The sequence below is a fragment of the Marmota flaviventris genome, chromosome 2 (assembly GCF_047511675.1).
Source record: "Marmota flaviventris isolate mMarFla1 chromosome 2, mMarFla1.hap1, whole genome shotgun sequence".
NCBI classification, from domain to species: Eukaryota; Metazoa; Chordata; class Mammalia; order Rodentia; family Sciuridae; genus Marmota; species Marmota flaviventris.
In genome coordinates, this window is record NC_092499.1 from 119,776,294 (window position 1) to 119,796,200 (window position 19,907).

General features: G+C 48.0%; 2 protein-coding genes across 5 annotated transcripts in view; one reads left to right on the plus strand and one right to left on the minus strand.

The window, feature by feature from the left end:
* Mpi (mannose phosphate isomerase) overlaps positions 1-11,272 on the plus strand; it is a 15,793-nt gene extending 4,521 nt beyond the window's left edge. For 2 of the 3 annotated variants that reach the window (XM_027923719.2, XM_071608473.1), the window contains 8 exons: positions 2,200-2,421; positions 2,897-3,024; positions 4,781-4,981; positions 5,782-5,923; positions 6,562-6,744; positions 8,421-8,594; positions 10,100-10,308; positions 10,572-11,272. In XM_027923719.2, coding sequence (XP_027779520.1) covers positions 2,406-2,421; positions 2,897-3,024; positions 4,781-4,981; positions 5,782-5,923; positions 6,562-6,744; positions 8,421-8,594; positions 10,100-10,308; positions 10,572-10,790 — 1,272 coding nt within the window. In that variant the 5' untranslated portion in view covers positions 2,200-2,405 and the 3' untranslated portion in view covers positions 10,791-11,272. The remainder of the gene's footprint in view (positions 1-2,199; positions 2,422-2,896; positions 3,025-4,780; positions 4,982-5,781; positions 5,924-6,561; positions 6,745-8,420; positions 8,595-10,099; positions 10,309-10,571) is intronic. The other variant, XM_027923728.2, reaches the window with a different exon arrangement.
* Positions 11,273-13,058: 1,786 nt separating this feature from the next.
* Fam219b (family with sequence similarity 219 member B) lies at positions 13,059-19,493 on the minus strand. Of its 2 annotated transcripts, none has more exons than XM_027923757.2 (5): positions 19,264-19,493; positions 18,981-19,068; positions 18,188-18,265; positions 17,703-17,751; positions 13,059-15,771 (listed from the first exon to the last, which is right to left on the minus strand). In XM_027923757.2, the coding sequence occupies exons 1-5, from the start codon at positions 19,475-19,477 to the stop codon at positions 15,610-15,612; spliced, it is 591 nt and encodes a 196-aa protein (XP_027779558.1). In that variant the 5' UTR covers positions 19,478-19,493; the 3' UTR covers positions 13,059-15,609. The 2 variants fall into 2 exon arrangements, with proteins under 2 accessions (XP_027779558.1, XP_027779554.1); XM_027923753.3 differs by having other exon boundaries at positions 13,059-15,774.
* Between the last annotated feature and the right edge of the window lie 414 nt (positions 19,494-19,907).

Below are 19,907 nucleotides of genomic sequence, written 5' to 3' on the forward strand. Positions count from 1 at the left end.
AGCACTCTACTACTGAGCCACAACCCCAGCCCCAAGAGGTTTTGCATTTCTGAAAAGGGCTCCTTTGGTTTCTTTCTTTCTTTTTCTTTTTCTTTATTGGTGGTACTGGGGATTGGACCCAGGGGAATTCTATCATTGAGCCACAACCCAGCCCTTTTTATTTTGAGACAGGGTCTTGCTAAATTTTCCAGGCTGCCCTGAAACTCCTGCCTCCTCCCAAATCACTAGATTATAGGTACATGGCATCTGCCCAGCTCAGCTCTTAACTGGTTTCTTCGGTGGTGGTAATGGGAATGTTTCGAGAATCCCTGTGCTGCCAGGCATGGTGGCGTATGCCTGTATCCCAGCAGCTCAGAAGGCTGAGGCAGGTGGATCATGAATTCAAAACCAGCCTCATCAATTTAGCAAGGCCCTAAGCAACTTAGCCAGATCCTGTCTCTAAATAAAAAAATATATATATTTAAAAAGGGCTGGGGTTATAGCTCAGTGGCAGAGTGCTTGCCTTGCACATGTGAGGTTCTATCCTTAGTACCACATTAAAAAAATAATTAAATAAATAAAGTAAAGATATTGTGTCTATATTAAAAGAAAACTCTTTTTAAATGCGTGGTGGGGCGGGGGGTGCTGGGGATGTGCCTAAGCCACCCTGGGTTCAATCCCTGGTAGCAAGACAAAACAAACAAACAAAGAATCCCTCTGCTTAAACAAGTCCCTTACTCTTATCCCAGAAAGTTGGTATTGCTGAGAGGATGGAGATAAAGTGAAGGAGGAGTATTCCAAAGTAGGAGGTATTGAGCTGTGTGAGCTATTTCCATGATTCTTGTGCTTGGGCTGGGGTTGTAGCTTAGTGGTAAATGCTTACCTACTGTGTATAAGGTCCTGGGTATCAAACCCAGGACCACAAAACAAAAACAAAACCATGATTCTTGTGCTTTCCATGGTGTTATTCCTTAGCATATGAGAAAGCGTTTCTTTGAAATGCAGACTGGATTATCTGAGTCAGAGGCCTCCAGGGGAGGGTGATGTCCACTCATGAGTTGAACATCACAGAGAAAATTGCATTCCCTCTTTCTCTTGGACACAGTAGAAATCAGTGTTTTGGAGGAGGTGGGTAGAGTCAGGACTCTAACCTCTCCCTCTAGTTTCCTAGAGCTTTGACTGCTGTGCGCTTGACTGTCCTCCTTCTAGGCTGCTGACTAAGGAGGTTAGGATGGCAGAGTCTTTCTCCACAGGATATAGCAAAATCATACTTCAACCAAGGCTCAGCCCCAGCCTCCCCCATACAGATCTCTTGGTGACTCCCGACTTCTGTGTGAGCAACTTGTGAGTAGCAGTCTGGAAAAGGGGCACTGAGAACAGGGAAGGCCAGGGGAGCACAAAGCCCTGACTACATCACCTCATCAGACCTTCCAACACACCAGTGTTATTTATCCAAAGCTCAGAGAGGTGAAGGGTGTGCATGTAGCATTTGCCCTCACCATTATTAGTTAATCCCTACTTATTTCACAGCAATTACCCTCTCATCCCTGAGAAACTATGTAAAACCTGAAGTCCTCACCACAGCCTGTGAAGCTCTGCCCATGGCCTTCCCAACCTCCTCACTTCCCCTGTTCAGCTCACTCTGCACCCCTTCTTTGCTCTTTACTCCTGATCAGGACAGGCACATTCCCAGGTTCCCACTCTAGGTACTTTTGTTCTAGCATTTTCTCTGCCTCCAACCCTTTTGCCTTCTCACCTCCAAGTCTGAGCTCAGATCTCACCTTCCCGATGAGGCTTACCGGCCTATTTCTTAATTTATTTAGATTCTCAGGGAGTGAACCCAGAAGTGCTTTACCACTGAGCAACATCTCCAGCCCAGCTTATTTTTCATTTTGAGACAGGGTCTCAAGGCCTCACTAAGTTGCTGAGGCTGGTTTTGAATTTGCAATCCTCCTGCCTCAGCCTCCCGAGCTGCTGGGATTACAGGTGTGCCCCGCCCCACCCGGACTTCTAAATTCCATACAGTACTTTCTGCTCCCATCCGCCCTCTTTCTGTGACCTGTACAGTCTCTCAATGTACTATATGATTTACGTATTATACTCGCTTGTGGGTCCTCCCTTCTCAGAATGGAAGCTCTACAAAGAGTAGTGTCGTCTAGTTCTCTGACAGTCCTCAAAACATTCTGTGGTACTTAGCAAATTCTCAATAAATACTTGCAGGCCAAGGAAAGAATGCCGAGACCCTGGACTGCCCGCGGAAGCCTGGGGGCTAGCGAGCCCTGAAGCCCCGAGGTGGTAAAGGGCCCCCCCGCGGCCGGTGCCGGGAGCAGCTCCGGGAACTACACTTCCCATGGAGCTCTGTGCGCCGGCCGTGAGGGCTGCCGGGAAGGGCTAACGTGCTGGAGAACCGGTCCCGGGCGGCAGAGATGGCAGGTCAGCGAGGTGAGCGTTAGGCTTGGTGTCAGTGAGCGTGGTGTTAGTGGCGTCCTGGGGACTAATCCCGGCATGACCCGCCAGGTCGAACCCACCTCTCGGGCTCCGGGAAAAGATGGGTGGGCGCTAGGCAGGGGAGGTAGCATCTGGATGGGGTTTGCAATCCTCGAGGAGAGGAGGCCCTCCCATTCTCCAGCGGAGCTTGGGGCACTTGAGACCAGATGCTGTGAGCTAGGTACTTCCTGCTCCCTTAAGGTCACCTGGACGTACGTCTCAGCCCCACAGCAGACAATATCCTTATCTATCCATCTTACAGAAGGGAACATCGAGGCTTTCAGAAGAGTGTAGTCTGTCCCAACAACCAGGAGGCCCTTGTTTGACTCCATCCCTTGTTATTGTCTCCTGGCTCATGCCTGGTTTCCGGGACAGTAGAGCCAGGTCTGAGGAGTGGAGTGGACACTGACCCTCTTGTCTGTGCCTCCAGTGTTCCCACTTTCCTGTGTGGTGCAGCATTATGCCTGGGGGAAGATGGGCTCCAGCAGTGAAGTGGCACGACTGCTGGCCAGCAATGACCCACTGGCCCAAATCGCAGAAGACAAACCATATGCAGAGGTGAGACACAGGCTGTACCTTACCGGCAAGTGACACTAAAGGGCCTGAAGCAAGTCATGTGGATCTGCCAGGAGGAGTGAGGTAGCAAGAATGAGGAGGCCCTCTTGGTTTTTCAGATCAGTGTAGGTCAGTGGACCAGATGTTGGCACCAAAAGAAATGTTATTATAAAAGTGTTTTAGTCAGCTTTTTCGCTGCTGTGACTAAATGTCCCAACCAGAACAACTGCAGAGGAGGAAAGGTTTATTTGGGGACTCACAGTTTCAGAGGTTGCAATCCATAGACAGCAGACTCCATTCCTTGGGACTCAAGATGAGGCAGGACTTCATGGCAGAAGAATGTGGTGGAGGGAAGCAGCTCACATTGGTGATCAGACAACAGAGAGAGAGAGGAGGGTCGATCTCTCCTTGCCAGATACAAATATATACCCCAAAGCCTTGTCCCAATTCCCACCTCCTCTAGCCACACCCTACCCCTGCAGTTACCACTCAGTTAATCCCTATCAGGATTATTTCACTGATTGGGTTAAAACTCTTAAAACCTAGTTACTTCTCCTCTGAACCTTCTTGCATTGTCTCATACCATGAGCTTTCGGGTGACACCTCACATCCAACCATAACAAAAAGTCTAGGAATTCTTGTACGCTCCTTTCTCCAACAATTTAGTATTTACTGAAAACTTTTTATCTTTTGGTACTGGGAATTGAATCCAGGGGTGCTTTACCGTGGAGCTATATCCTCAGCCCCCCCCCCTTTTAAAAATATTTTTTTAGTTGTAGATGGACACAATATCTTTATTTTATTTATTTATTTTTATGTGGGGCTGAGGATTGAACCCAGTGCCTCACACTTGCTAGGCAAGTACTTTACAACTGAGCCACAACCCCAGCCCCATCCTCAGCCTTTTTTATTTTTATTTTGAGACAGGGTCTCACTAAGTTGCCTAGGCTGGTCTTGAACTTGTGATCCTCCTGCCTCAGCTCTGGAGTCACAAAGATTACTATAGGTTTGCACTACCACAATTAGCAGCGCTTGCTGAATTTTTATTTAGCCCTCATAAACAACAAGTTATTTATTTATTTTCTGGTATTGGGGATTGAAGCCAAGTACCAAAACTTTACCACTGAGCTACACCCCCAGCCCTTTTATTGTTTTGAGACAGGGTCTCACTCAGTTGCTGAGGCTGGCCTCAAACTTGTGATGCTCCTACCTCAGCCTCCCAAGTTGCTGGGATTATGAGTGTATACCACCATGCCTGGCTAATAATTTTTTTTTTAACTTTGGCCTTTTTTTTTTTGCATTTTTATTAATCTGTTATCCTCTGCCTATTTAATAGAGAAAAAGACAAAACTGAGGAAGGCTTTAGTCCCTGCTTCTGAGTGAGACTGGAATAAATGAATATTAACCCCTCACAGAGCCATTTGAGAATCATGGTTTTTCAGTGTCCTTGACAGTGCAATTGTCATTCTCCTCTGGACAGATAAGAACTCTGACAATAGAGGAAGGAAATAGAAATTTATAACAGAAGTACCCATAGATGGTTAGAGACAGACTAGACTAAGGCCCAAGTCTCCTGATTCCTGGTTGTTCTGGGGTCTGCTCTCTCCCTTTGTGTCTGTGATGGTATGAGTATTTGTACCTGACCTTGGAACCTGTCCCAGAAGGAAGCCACTCTTTGGGGAGCACAGCATAACTTGTGGCAGGCCAGCGGGTGGTGCAGGTTCTGCTTCCTCTTCTTTCAAGTTTCCTGTCTTTTCAGCTGTGGATGGGAACACACCCCCGGGGGGATGCCAAGATCCTTGACAATCACATCTCGCAAAAGACCTTGGGCCAGTGGATTGCTGAGAACCAGGACTGCCTAGGCTCAAAGGTCAAGGACACTTTTGATGGCAAGCTGCCCTTCCTCTTCAAAGTGCTTTCTGTGGAAACAGCCCTCTCTATCCAAGCACACCCTAACAAGGTACCAGAACAGAGTAGGTGTAGCAGTCAGGGTAGGGAAGGGCTTTTTCTGCTACTGTTACCTCACCCACACCAGGCTTCAGCCCAGAGCTAAATCCAGTGTGTCCACTCCCAAATTAGCTCTTCGAGGCCAGATGCTGATGATACACCCAGTAGCTAAATATTAAGTGGATAGCTGACCAGCCTGTGCCGGAGGAGTTTCTCTAAGCTCATGCCCAGGTCTTATCATCATCTTCCCAACTGGCTTTCTAGAGAGTTCAACTTCCTTGGGCTGGGGATGTGGCTCAAGCGGTAGCGCACTCGCCTGGCGTGTGTGCGGCCCGGGTTCGATCCTCAGCACCACATACAAAAAAAGAGAGTTCAACTTCCGGGGTAGGGCACACACCATAGCTGTTGCCTCATTTCCCCATCATGGAGTTTTCTGTACAAACTTCTGAGTCCCAGCCTAAGCAACTGTCTCCAAATTTGTCAGTTTTAGATAGGCAAAGTAAGACTCAGAGAAGGGAGGGATTTACCCCAAATCACAGCCTATTAGGGTCAGAGCTTGTTTGGGTTTCCTAATTCACTGGTGAGGGCTCTTAAAGTCTGCCCCAGCTCTCCCCCAGATTTAGTCTGTTGCCCTGCCTTGGATTGGCTGAACCCCAAGTTTCTGCATCATGCCTTGACCAGGTTCATTGCCAGAGGTAAGAAGCCACTGCCATCTGGCAACTGGGAAGGGTAGAGAGCAGGGGCTGGTGGGACTAATGTTCCTGCTAGGTGATGACTGCTCCCTGACCATTCTCCTCCCTTGGCCACCCCCAGGAACTGGCAGAGAAGCTGCACCTCCAGGCTCCACAGCACTACCCTGATGCCAACCATAAGCCAGAGATGGCCATTGCTCTTACCTCCTTCCAGGGCTTGTGTGGCTTCCGGCCAGTTGAGGAGATTCTAACCTTTCTGAAGAGTAAGTTGGACAGAATGCCGAGGGCCTGAGTATTGGGCCTGGGATGTGTGGGAAACCCAGACCAGAGAGGGAACAGTGACAGAGAACAGAGGCTCAATGTCATAAGAACTAAAGGGCTGCTTGGCCTCATGCAGTACTTTTTGGAACCAGTGGGTCAGACTAATAAGACCAGGCCCAAGTGTGGTTGCGGAGGGCTGTTGGTAAGTAATTGGTTTGCACTTCAGGTTTTGCTTAGTGCCTGGCTCCTTAGTTAGGGATGGGACAGGGAGGCCTCCTATCAGTCCTCCTGTGTGTTCCATCTTTTTTTTTTTTTTAATATGGTTTTAGGGGGCAGGGGCTATAGCTCAGTGGTAGAGTGCTTGCTTCGCACGCGTGATGCACTGGGTTCAATCCTCAGCACCACATAAAAATAAATCAAGATATTATGACCATCTGCAATTAAAAAATAAATTTAAAAAATACATTTTTTAAGATGTTGATGAACCTTTATTTTATTCATTTATTTATATGTGGTGCTGAGAATGGAACCCAATGCTTCACACATGCTAGGGAAGTGCTCTACCACTAAGTCACAGCCCCAGCCCTGTGGGTTCCATCTTACCATCCTGACACGGGTCCTGGTCCTGGCATTCCTTCAGAGGTGCCCGAGTTCCAGTTCCTGATTGGGGATGCTGCATCAACACAGCTGAGGCAGAGCACGAGCATCGACGCCCAGGCCGTGGCCTCTGCTTTGCGGAATTGCTTCTCTCAGCTGATGAAGAGTGAGAAGAAGGTGGTGGTAGAGCAGCTCAACCTGTTGGTGAAGCGGGTCTCCCAGCAAGGTGGGCATAGTTATAGACCTGGATGGGTGCAATGCCCTTGCCTGGGCTCCTTGACATAGACACAAGGCTGTGGGGACAGGGTTCTCTACCCCTTTGCCCAAGAGGAATACTGAAGAACTCAACTTAGAAGACCTGTTGGCCACTACCATTTCTTTCCCAGTCTTTGTGGAACAAGGCCATAGGTGGAGTGCTGCTTTCTGACTGGTTGTTTTTAGACAATTGTAGGCAGACTTGAAGACTTTTCTGATGCCTTCTACCCAGGCATTCAGATTCTCCCCAATCCTGCAACTGCTTCCCATGGATAGACTTGTGTTTGGAGCTGGAAAACAGGAAGGGGACAAGAGGATCATCTCTCTCTCTAAAGGACTGATGTTTAGCGCTTGCAATCATTAGCTTTTTCTTAACTACCTCTTATGTGCCTGATTTGTGCTAAGGAGAGTTCAGGAAATGGCTGATGGGTATGGTCATCACCTTTTGGGCTGAAGAGTCAATATAAGCAGAGAGAAATATAAAGTAGACAACCTCTCAGCTATAAGCTGATGTGGTAGCCCCCATCCCGTCTCTAGTGGCCCCAGAGCTCTCTTCTGGCTCTGTTTCTGCACATTTCCCCTGCTGTGCTTCCTTTGAACCACACATTGTTTGTTTCATCGAAGCATACAGTTTTTGTTTTTCTTTTTGCGGGGAGTGGTTTTGGGTGTTTTCTCTGCTTATTCTCACAGCTCAACAGATTGCTCCTGTTCTAAACTCTCAAAGCTCCCTGTTCATACATCTGGGTATAGCCTTAGCACCGGTGAGTCTATGTATCACATGCATACTTTAAAACTGGGCTCTCTCCAGACCAGGGACCTGTTTCTGAACTTCAACAGGCTATGAAGACTGAACTGCCCTCCAACCCAGACCAGCTGATTTCTTCACTGTGGCACTTAACACATTCTGTCTTTATTTATAAATACCCTCCTCACTTCTTTGCCTGCCCCTTCCAAGAATCCTGCTCTCACTGCTGTAGCCAGACTGAGCTCATTTTCCCTGGTCAGTCTCCAGGACACATTTTGGCCCGTGGCACATTTTACCTTGTGTTCTCTTGGGTAGACAACCATCCCAGTTTTCCTGGGACTGAGATTTTCTGAGACATGGGGCTTTCAGTACTAAAAAAGAGAATGTCCTAACCTAAGAGTTTGTTCTCCTTCATGGAACCCTTTTGAGCCATCTCCCAATCGAGATTATGAGCTCCAAGATCACTGTTCTCAACCAGGGGAACTTTGGCAATTGTGTGGAAACTTTTCTGGTTGTTAGAACCTGGATTGGGGGTGATGGTGGTGTCTTGTAGGTAGAGGCTAAGGATGCATGCAGCAATAAGCAGGACAGCCCTATATTTAACAAGGGATCCAAAATGCCAGTAGTGTCGAGATTGAGAGATCTTATCCTGAATGGAACACACTTTAGCCCTTTTAGAGGTCAGTGTAAGCCAGGCAGACAGTTGAAGTGTGAGAGAGAGCATCTGTGTGGGCAGGAGTATCAGGAAGGCTGGATCCCAAAAAGCAGGAGATGACTAGGACAGGCCCAAGCATAGCTTCTGCATTCATGGGGCAAGAACTCTTCCCCAAGACTCCTTGCCCTGAGTAAGGCTAGAATACACTAAGTGGGACTGAAGCATTGGTCTACTCTGTGACCCCCAGTGTCTGCTGGAAACAACATGGAGGACATCTGTGGAGAGCTCCTGCTACAGCTGCACCAGCAGTATCCAGGTGACATTGGCTGTTTTGCCATCTACTTCCTGAACCTGCTTACCTTGAAGCCAGGAGAGGCCATGTTTCTGGAGGCCAATGTGCCTCATGCCTACGTGAAGGGAGGTGAGCCCCTTTTCAGCAGAACTGCCATCCCTGGTAGACCTTGTTTTCCCATCTGGACAAAAAGAGGATGGCTATGGATACTTTCTCTAAGGTCCATCCATCTCTAATCTCTGAGAGCTCCTGGGCAGAAAGGGAAAATGCCAGTAGGTATGGTGAATGTCAGCTTAGCAGTAGACACTGTTTATGATCTTCTGCCAACCTGGAAGGTAATAAGACTGATGTTAAGTCCTGTCAGTGAGTGTGGGAACTGAAGTTGGAACCCAGGCTATATTGGACAAGGCTGCTCTTCTCTCCCTTACATCATCCAGCTTTTACATGCCTATTCTGTCTACCATTTTTTACTGTACTGGGGATTGATCTCAGTGCTTTACCACTGAGCTACATTCCCTTTTTGTTGTTTGAGACAGGGTTTTCTTAAATTGCTCATGCTGTCCTTGAACCTGCAGTTTTCCTGCCTGAGCCTCCCAAGTTACTGGGATTGCAGGCATACGCCACTGCACCTAGCCACCTGGATTTTTTTTTTTACATTAATATATGCATCAGGGGGGCTGGGATTGTGGCTCAGCGGTAGAGTGCTCGCCTAGCACAGGCAGCACCAGGGTTCGATCCTCAGTACCACATAAAAATAAAGGCATTGTGTTGTGTCCATCTACACCTAAAAAAATATTTAAAAAAAAATATATGTATCAGGGCTGGGTGCAGTGGTGTATGCCTGTAATCTCAGCAGCTCAGGAGGCCTAGGCAGGAGGAAGTTCAAAGCCAGCCTTGGGCTGGGGATGTGGCTCAAGCGGTAGCACGCTTGCCTGGCATGCGTGCGGCCCGGGTTCGATCCTCAGCACCACATACAAAGAAAGATGTTGTGTCCGCCGAAAACTAAAAAATAAATATTAAAAAAAAAAAGAAAGCCAGCCCCAGCAACTTAGCGAAGCCCTAAGTGAGACCGTCTCTAAATAAAATACAAAAAAGGGTGGGGGATGTGGCTCAGTGGTTAAGTGCCCCTGAGTTCAATCCCTGGTTACCCCCACACTCCCCCCGCCCCCAAGAAAAAAGATATGCATCCCCTCAGAAGGTGATTAATATATATTTTTAGTTGTAGATGGACACAATATATTTATTTATTTACTTTTATGTGGTGCTGAGGATGGAACCCAGTGCCTCACATGTGCGAGTCAAGCACTCTTAACACTGAGGTATAGCTACAGCCCCTCACAGGTGATTTTTGACTGTTGGCAGCATCCACTCATGCCTAGGAGTCTGTCACAGAAGTACGACTAGTCAGGAGGTTTGGGGCTCCCCTAGGGGTTAATATGACTCCTCCTGACCTGTCACCTATTTTTGGAGTCTGGTATCTTAACTTCATTCTCCCAGAAAACAGTATTGTATTTACACATTTTTACCTAACTCTATAAGGGGTTCACAGACTTCAGGTTAGGAGGCCCAGCCTCAGAGAGCCTTCTCCAAGGCATAATTCATCAGCTTAGCACATGACAATTGTCTGCCCCCAGACTGCGTGGAGTGTATGGCATGTTCGGACAACACAGTGCGTGCTGGCTTGACACCCAAGTTCATCGATGTGCCAACTCTATGTGAGATGCTCAGCTATACCCCTACCCCCAGCAAGGACAGGCTCTTCCTCCCAACACAGAGTCAGGAAGACCCATACCTCTTCATCTATGACCCCCCTGTGCCAGACTTCACCATTATGAAAATGGAGGTAAGTGGGAGAGGGGATGGTGAACTGGCAAGGACTACAATATGGAGTATACCTGGGGCTGGGTTTCCCTTCTGTCAAGCACACCTACTAGTGACAGTTACAGGGCCCATCCACTCTATACCTGGGACCTCCATGCTGATAAGAGCTTGAATATTAGGGGAGGTGGCAGCAGGGCTGTTCCTCACTGCCCTTGAAGTTGTCCTGAGTCTGGGACCTGATTGGTGCAGAGTCTAAGCTATATTATCCTGCTTCTTCTTGCCCAGGTCCCTGGCTCTGTCACTGAATACAAGGTCTTGGCACTGGACTCTGCCAGTATCCTCCTGATGGTGGAAGGAACGGTGACAGCCAGCACTCCCACAGCACAGGCTGCAATCTCCCTGCAGCGTGGTGGGGTGCTCTTCATTGGGGCCAATGAGAGTGTCTCACTGAAGCTTACTGTGCCTGAGGACTTGCTGATGTTTCGGGCCTGCTGTCTGCTATAGAGACAACTGCCTTGCTAGCTCTCCTCTGCCAGCCACTCTAGCTCCAGGCCACTCCAAGCCCTTTCCTTGTTTTGCACTGTGTGTGCACCCTAGAAAAGCTGGGGAAGTAAACCTGTGGGTTGTGACTTCCGAGCATGCCCAGGCTAAACCATCTTCTCTTGGGATGAAAGGCCCATTGGAGGGCTAAGGCCTGATCCTTCTCTTGTATTCTGTTACCACTCCTCACCACACCTGAGCCAGGCTCTTGCCAGTTCAGGAGGCAACAGCTGTACTCCAGCCCACGGTATGAGGCCGTCTAGTGAAATCTGTGACCCATCATTACCTCAGCATCCATCAGAGCAATTGGTAAGGTATAATTTAAGAACAAGGTTCTTGCCTTGGGACTACCTACTTATTTCTTCAGCTGTAGAGGATTGGGAAAGGGTAGGCTCTCTTGCTCTGTCAAAGCAATTAAAGATCACTTGTTTTGACCCTGTAAAGAACATTTCCACCTTTGGCATTTCTGTCCCTGAAGTTGGCTGAAACAGCCCTCCCTGAACGTTGTCCAATTTTTGCTTTATTCCTACTTATAAAGTGGGCAGGCTGGATCCCAGAATCTTTTTATAGCAAGTAGTAGGAGAGAAGAAGCCACTTTCAGCCTTGGATGCACAGTTTGCAGGCATGCCTTGAGCTCTCCAGAAAGAGAAGATGAGTATAAGAATATACTAGTGCAACACTCCCTTTTTTTAGTACCAGTGATTGAACCCAGGAACATTTAACCACTGAGTCACATCTCCAGTCCTTTGTTAAGTATTTTATTTAGAGAAGGAGTCTCACTAAGTTGCTGAAGCTGGCTTTGAATGGGCAGTCCTCCTGCCTCAGCCTCCCAAGCCACTGGGATTACAGATGTGTGCCACCTCAACCAGTGCAACACTCCTATTTTTCAATTGACCTTAATCAAGAGTCTGCAAACTAGGGCTGGTAGACCAGTTCTGGTCACACCTACTAATTTACATACATTTTGGCTGCTTTCAGGCTGCAATGATGAAGTCATGTAGTTGCACCAGACTATGTGGTCTGCAAAGCTGAATTTATTCATTTTTTGCAGCACTGGCTCTGTCACTGAGGATTGAACCCAGGACTTCATGCAGGCTAGGCAAGCATTCTACCACAGAGCTACATCCCCAACCCCCATTTTTTTTTTTAACTGGTGGTGCTAAGGAGCAAACCCAGGACCTTCTGTATGTTCTACCATGGAGCTATACCATACCATTAGCCCAAGCTGAAACTACGAGAAAAAATTGTCAACTTATTATCTAAACATATTGTCATTATAGATTACAGGGATTCAGTGGCAGAATGATCCAGTTTCCATTGTGAGAAACTCAGCTACCTCTCTTAAGCTGGCAGGAAGTACTAAGGAGGGCATCTGCTCTCCTTGTGCTCATCTCCAGGGGTGAAACACACTTCTGCAAGAGGCTGCTTGCCTGTTGGTGTCACTGCTGAGGTTTCTAACCTGCAGCCTTAAATCCTTTTGCTCCAGACTATGCAAAGACTCAGACCACTGCTGCTCCTTCCTGTGGGGCAAAGGCTTAGACTCATAGAGAAGAAAGTTTCTGGGCTTCTATACTACACCCCCTATTAAAATGGCATTTCAGAAAACTACCTTCAAAAATATTTTGGGACAGGATATGGTGGTATCTGCCTGTGATCCCAGTAGCTCATGAAGCTGAGGCAGGAGGAAGATTGGAAGATCAAAACTTTGAGCCCAGGGACTGGGGTTATGACTCAGCAGTAGAGCGCTCGCTAGCGCATGTAAGGCCCTGAGTTCGATACTCAGCACCACATAAAAATAAATAAATAAAGGTATTGTGTCCAACTACAACTAAAAAAAAAAAGTTTGAGGCCAGTTTGGGCAACTTAGTGAGATCTTGTCTCAAAAGAAAAAAAGGGTTGAAGATTAGGTCAATGGCAGAGTAGCCCATAGTATCATCCAGTCCATAGTATCATCAAAAAAAAAAAAAACAATTTTTTTTCCTCTAAAGTTTCTTCAGCTGATAATTAAAGATAAGCAGGAAAGAAAGGGTCTGCTAAAGGGAACCCATTCTAAATAGTGACCTGCAAGGGCCCATTCCACTCATGATCTCCAGTGAAACAGGCCTGAAAATGATGCCCATGGGGAACAGCAGAAAAGGGGAAGGGTGCTTCCTGGGCTATTAAGCTATTTCTTCCTTTTAGCATTCCAGGCCTTTCTTTAAAATCCTGTTGCCACAACAGACACAGCTCAACTAGCATGACTGCATTTATTCTTATTAAACGTACAAGGGTGTATAAGTACAAGCCAAGAGGTCTGTAGAGCACTGTGTAAATACCAGATGGAACCATTCCTGTCTGTGAGGGAAGCCTAGATGCACCCCTCTCCATAGGGGACAGTCAACTGCATAATAACATCCAGCACTCTGAATTAAGGCTATTTGGCTCTGAGCAACTTGGAGCCTTTACTGGTGGTATTTTGGTCTGTGGCCCTTGAGTTGTCTCCTGCTCCATATCCCTGCAGCTTTCTCCACACGTAATTCCTACACAGAGTTGTTCAGCTGCGGAATATCCCTTCCAGGGAGAATTGCAGCCAAGTGCCCCAGTGTTGATTACAGCAACAACTTACGCAGAGGGTGTGATTTTGGGGTCCTGCCACCTCCCAGCAGCTGCCAAAAGCCCAGGTAAATCTCTCCTAACCAAGCCTCCCACAGAAATATGGATCCATACCTGGCTTCCACAGCTACCTTGTGCCCTCACTAAGTCTCCACCACTATCACAAAGTCTTTCTCTATATTGTCCACATCTGCTCTTCCCCTCCATAGAAACCTGAAGGCCTAGAAACTAACTGGTAGGGTAAGAGGTTCAGAATGGAGATGCTAATGTTCCGTGCTCTGAATGTTGGGCACCTTGGTAAAGTTGCAGAGTCTCATTCCAGAACAGAAAAACCATCTGCCTCCTCTGTCCCCAGACCCCAAGGTGATACACCTCTGGTCTCCGATCTATCTCCCTTCTAGAATGCTGCTAGTTAGCAGAGTAAATTAACCACAGCCTCTGAATACTGTAAGCTCCTGTCAACCTTCCAGTTTGAGAAAAACAATCAAGCTCTATTAGGATGACCTTGAGGATAGTTGTCCAACAAATGATGATTAAGGTATATTTTATATCTAACTTCTCAGTCTCCCAGTCACCTCTTGTGGTAGGGATACCATACCATGTCCTGTAGTGGTCACAGGACATTATGTAAAGCAAGAACTTGGACACTTTTGCATGGGACCCACACCCTAATCCTATGCCCCTTGAGCTGAGAACCCTGTCCACTCCCACCTCACCATGGTCCTGGGTGAGGTGGAAAAAAAAAAAGAATGGATGAGGAGCAGTGAAAAACTAAATTCCAATAAGAGGCTAGGTATAACGAGAAATTATCCAGTGGGGGCAACAGGGGGAATTATGCCTGTTTCTGCTATGTTCAGGCGGGGGCCAAGAGAGGCTAGGTTCACACTGTGGTTTGCCTTAAAGCCCAATCCTTTATTTTTGGCAGAGCTAGGGGTTGAATCCAGGGATTCACAAAAGCTATGTAAATGCTCCTACACCCCCAGTCCATAAAGTCGAATCCTGAGCATCCACTGTGAGGCTGAGGCAGAGGAATCTGGCTCCACAGTGGCTTGTACTACAGGGGAGGCTCTGTGTAATGGTGGGCTGATCTCAGGAAGAGACCTGGTTTCTAGCTTTGGTCTCTCCTTCCAATTCTGAGAGCTGCAGTCTAGGCCAAAGACCACAAAGCAGCACCAGCAGAACACTCACTCTACCACTTCCCACAACTTTAAAAAGCAACAAATAGGAAGGCACTCTGCCTTTGCAGCTCCCTCTGCTGGTAATCATGAAAACTGCAGGCTTCTAGAGCCAGTGCCAGTACTTTCATGCCAACCTTCCAGCTCAAAGACTGGGTGGAGAAGCTAGCTCAGACCAAGGAAATATAAATGAATGAATATGTACATGATGGACCAGTTTTTCTCTAGGGAAGGGCTGAATGAGTTACTAAACTTACACAGACATTGAACTGGTACAGTGTCCCCCAGGTTCAGGAATTCTGAAAGCCATGATCCTGATGTGTCATTAAGCAACCTGTTATATTTACTGCCACAGCCGGACAGATGTAATATGAAGAGGACAAAAGGGATTTACTTTGCTGTCTTGGTAAGACAAGAGAATAGAGGAGAGGATTATAAGCCAGGATATGGAACAGAAATAATTGCTGCCCAAAAGGCAGCCTCACATTCCCACATCAGTGCTTCCTTAATCCACCTTAGAGTTGGGAAGAAGAGGAAAACACAGAATTCTTTGTACTGGTCTCAGTTAAAAATTTGAAATTCCTGGCTACAGGCTGTAAAGTGGTGTCTCCTGCCTCCACACATCTACAGCACAGCCTGAACTCAAAAGCTCTCTTTTCCTCTTCCATACAGCACCATGACAAATACCAATAAAGATCTCTGCAATTGGTTTTCTTAGCCACCTGTTAGTCAAAAATCCTGTTTCTGCCCTTATTAAAGTAGTTTCTCTAAACTGCTCCAACAACAGAGGAAAACTGCAGAATTCTATCCATCCCCTCATCACCCAGATTGGAGGTGGGGCTCTGGCCTGAGAAGCACCAGGTGAGGGCTCTCCTGCAGGTTATGGACCTTCCCAGAGAGTCAGTGCCTCCACTGATTGTGAACTGACAGCAGTTCTCACTGCACTCTGAGCTATGAAGGGCCAACAGAGTTCTGTAGGCCTCGTGGTGAGCAGGGTCCACCTTGGAGAATTATGGCTACTGGAGGGTACAGGAAGAATCCCCAAGACAGCACCAGCAGCAAGAGCATGTGGAGGAGGCCATAGGCTTAGGGGGAATGAGGTCCAAGTCCTCATCATCTGGAATCTCATCCAGGTGATACCCATCTTGTAGCAGCTGCCGGCTCACATCCTGGTTTACCTGCTAAGAGAAGAGAGGAGGGGATTATAAGCCAGCTGCCTAAAAGGCAGCCTCACATTCCCATATCAGTGCTTCCTGTCCATGCTCCACCCCCAGGCCAACCCCACACAGCTCTCCTGACTATAGGAGGAAGTATCACCTTTTCCTGTTGTGCCTTCTCAGCAATGAGGGGCACCTAGGAGCCTTAGCTAGTAATGTCCAGTATTCACTGACTCTCAGGAGCTGCTCTTACTAAAGAATCCTTAGGCACCTGGTACTAACACCAAATTCTAGATTATGTTGGAAGTCATTGTTCTTATCTTTCCCACTGAAAACCCAGATGTCCCTGTCAAGCCTAAAGAATATAGGACAATGATAACAGAACAACAGGCTTAGAGTCCTGGGTTACTGTGGAAGCAGGCAGGGAGCGGCTTTGTTTGTACTGCCTATTAGACCTGTTATCCTTCCCTGCCAGCCAAGCTGGGTCCCTGCAAAGTAGAACCAGCCAGCCTGGTTTCACCAGTTCCACTGAGCAGACAGGAAATAAATAAGGCAGGAAAAAGTATAAGATTTCCTCTGGTTCTTGGCTATTTTCTTAGTTTTAACACTCTTAGATACTCAAGGAGGATACAACATGCAAACTGCTTTTCTCTTTCCCAGAAACAAAAGGTTAACCAAAGATTCCAGGAAAATAAGGAAGAAATATTGGTGGTGTGCAGTTATAGACCCAGAATTTTACCTCCTTTAAAGGGAGTTAGCTACATGTTGGACCTTTTTCTTTCTTTCTTTCTTGCAGGGTCTTAGCTGGGCAAGGTGGCATAAACTTTTAATACCAGTAACTCAGGTGGCTGAAGCAGGAAGATTGTAAGTTCAAGGTCAGTCTCAGCAACTTATTGAGACCCTGTCTCAAAAAATAAAAAGAACTGGGGATGTAGCTCAGTGGTAAAGCATTCCTGGGTTCAATCTCAAGTACTGCAAAGAAAAAAAAAAGAAAAAAGGTCTGTGTTCCCCAGATTAACCTTGAACTCCTGCCCTCAAGCAGTCCTGCCTCTGCTTCCTGAGTAGCTGCAACTATAGGTGCATGCCACTGCACCCAGCCAAGAATTTTATGTTCTTGGATTTCTATCTAGGACAGAAATATGTCCACAAAGCCAGCCAGGAGTATCTCAGTCTGGAACAACTGAAGGAACTGAAGTTTTTTTGGCCTAGAAGAAAAAAAACTTGTGGAAAAAGAGCAGGGGAGTGTTGAAGGCTGACCTCAGATAGGACAGTCAAAAGGGAGATTAGAGTTGCTGCTGGAAGGCAGGTATAGGACCAATAAATGGGTCCAGGTTGCATGAAACATTTCAGATTAAGAAGGAAGACTTCTTGCCAGGCACAATGGTGCATGTCTATGATCAGTTACTCAGGAGGCTCAGTTCAAGGCCAACTTTAGCAACTTAGTGAGACCGTCTCAAAAAAGTAAAATGGACTGGGGATATAGCTCAGTAGTAGAGCATCCCTGGGTTTAAACCCCAGTACTGGTGGTGGGGGTAGTGCAGGGAGACTTCACTAAATATTACTGAAGAAGGGGTTATGTATGTGTTGGGGGTGGGTAGGAAGCAATGCTTCTTGGAGGTACTAAGTACCCAATTACAAGAAGCATACAAGCAATCAGAGGCTAGTAAACTCTTAACTAGGATCTATCAAAAGGATTCCTTTAAATTGTGGTCTAGACTAGAAAATTTCTGAGGTAATTTCCAACCCTGAGGATATACCGTCTCCTGGATTTTCAACAGATCTCCTAAGACGCCTATACCTCTGCTGGGGGAAGAGGGTAGAGTGGAAGATCGGAGAACAGACCGGAAGTCTGGTACAGTGCTGTGCTCACAGCAGGCACCAAACAAGCATTTGGTAGTGGTGGTGATGCTGCCTGTAGCCTGGCCCTGCACAGAAAGGCGCTCTGGACTTGCCTCTGCAGAGGAATACCCGGAAGAGTATCTGGATTCCAGCTCCCCATCACTAGGAGAAGAGGGAGACAGTCAGTTCAGGAGAGGCCTGTGGAGCACAGCTGCACATGGCAAGGTGGAGAACATGCAAAGGGAGGGGCGGGTCTGAGGGATTTGTGAAGCAAAGACCACACCATAGAACTCAAGCCCAGAATTTGCAGTGAGTGCAAATGGCTTCCTCAATTGGCTCCAGCAGGAATAAGGTCAATCTCACTAACAGTGCAGATATAATACATTAGGTCAGGATGATTCCCTGGAAACATTGGAGTTCCAAACCTAGAGCAGGATGATTACCTGTGAATCTTCTAACCAAGCCATCCTGGGAAAGGATAGCACTCAGAAAAGAACCTGGAATGTGCATGGAGGGCCTCAGAGGAGACAGGAAACAAGCAAAGGCACCAAGCTATCTGCAATGCTATCCAGGTCATTCCCCAAGGGGTAACACTCACCTGTCAGAATCAAGGGACACCAGGTTTTCATCTGGACTCTGGCTAAGAGCAGTATAGCCCTTGTTAAACTTCACTGACCTAAGGGAAGTGGGGAGGAGAAATCAAGCATAGATGAAAACAGGCATTTCACAGGGAAAGGCTTGATTATGAAAAAACTGACTGCACTACTCCAGACTGCCTTCTAACTGGTCACATGGTCACCACTGCCTATTTGGCTTATAGCTCCTCAGAAAATGTACTGCCCCATTCCACTCCCCAACCCATGCTCCTGGGGAAAGTATACCTTGCCTTTTATGAACCAGCAAAAGCACCCCCCCCCAACTACCTTATTTAATCAGAAGTTCTTGGGCAAATCCATTCAGTTCTGCAAGTTTCAGCTCTCAGCACTAAAAGAAGGCATTGAAATGGGTAGCAGTGGATCATGCCTGTAATACCAGCCCACTCCTGCTGAGGCAGGGGCATCGCAAGTTCAAGGCCAGCCTCAGTGAAAAGTGAGACCCTAAGCAACTCAGGGATACCCTGTCTCTAAATAAAATATAAAATAGGGCTTGTGAGTGGGTGGCTCAGTGGTTGAGTGTCCCTGAGTTCAATCCCTGGTACCAAAAAAAAAAAAAAAAAAAAAAAAAGGCTGGGGATGTGCCTCAATGAAAAAGTACCCCTAGGTATAGTGAACCTGACAGGCTGCCGTCAGGGAATCACTGGGTCAGCCCTAAACGTGAGCACCCCGTCTCCCAGGCTGAGGAATAACGACTTTGGAAATTGTCGGCAGAGAGGAGGTGGAGCCCGCTGAGACCTTTTCCCTGAAGAGTCGGGGCGGTTCGGCAAGGAACCCAGCATGCCTTTTCTCCGCAGAACAGCTTTGGCCAGGTCCCGGTGCTTCTCTGGAAGTCAAAGGGCCCTAGTCAGCCGAGTTTCCCCCAGTCTGCCCTTGTCCCCTGAACGCCTGGAGACCGCTCTCCGAACGGATTTTTGGGGACGGAAGCGGAGTGCATCGAACCCTTCACTGGGTGCGAGACCACTGGGCTCCAGGACCCGCCCCAGTTACACGGCAGCATAAAACCTCGGACCACACTTACGCAGCTTGGCCTGAATGGACGGCGCGCGCGTCACCATGTACGGTCCACGCTTCTCCATTGTAGCAGGGGTATGCTCCCCCAGCCGGAGGGCTCCGCTGGCGCTCCTCCCGGAGGGCGGTCCCACAGCTCCTGCCGCGTGCCCTGAGGCCCCGCCAGGCCGGGCTCCGGGGGTGGCAGCCCTCATCGCCAGCCCGCCGGGCTCTGCGGTCGCCATGGCCTGGCTCCGCCCAGCTGGGTGTCGCAGCCCCGCCCCGCCCCACCACTACCGAGCAGTCCGTAGGCCCTGGCGGGCGCTTCTTTAGCAAGATGGCGGCGCGCAGGCGCGGGCCGCTCCCCACGGACTTTCCGGCCTAGTTGCTGAGCGTTGGCACAATGTCCTGCTCTGCCGGGAGATGGGCAGTTTCGGTCTTGCTCTTCTGGTACACAGCTACAGAACTTAAGTCCGTCTGGGCCTGGCGAGGTCGAGGCTGTCAGTTGTTTCTAGTCGAAATCGAACATTGACATTTGCCCAGAGCCTTGGGGTGTGCACCGGCTGAGCGTTAAGGGTTTATGCCCTTCCACCGACCCACTCTCTAAGCTCTAGCAGCATCTTCTTTGCGGTCTTCTCGCCACAACGCGAGCTCCCTGAGGATGGGCTCGGGAGA

Coding starts and splice junctions, on each gene's coding strand:
- Fam219b (XM_027923753.3), bottom strand. CDS start 19,477: ATGGCGACCGCAGAGCCCGGCGGGCTGGCGATGAGGGCTGCCACCCCC. Junction 19,069..19,263: donor GTCCATTCAGGCCAAGCTGC/GTAAGTGTGGTC, acceptor TTTGACTTCCAG/AGAAGCACCGGGACCTGGCC. Junction 17,752..18,187: donor GTGTCCCTTGATTCTGACAG/GTGAGTGTTACC, acceptor CTCTTCTCCTAG/TGATGGGGAGCTGGAATCCA.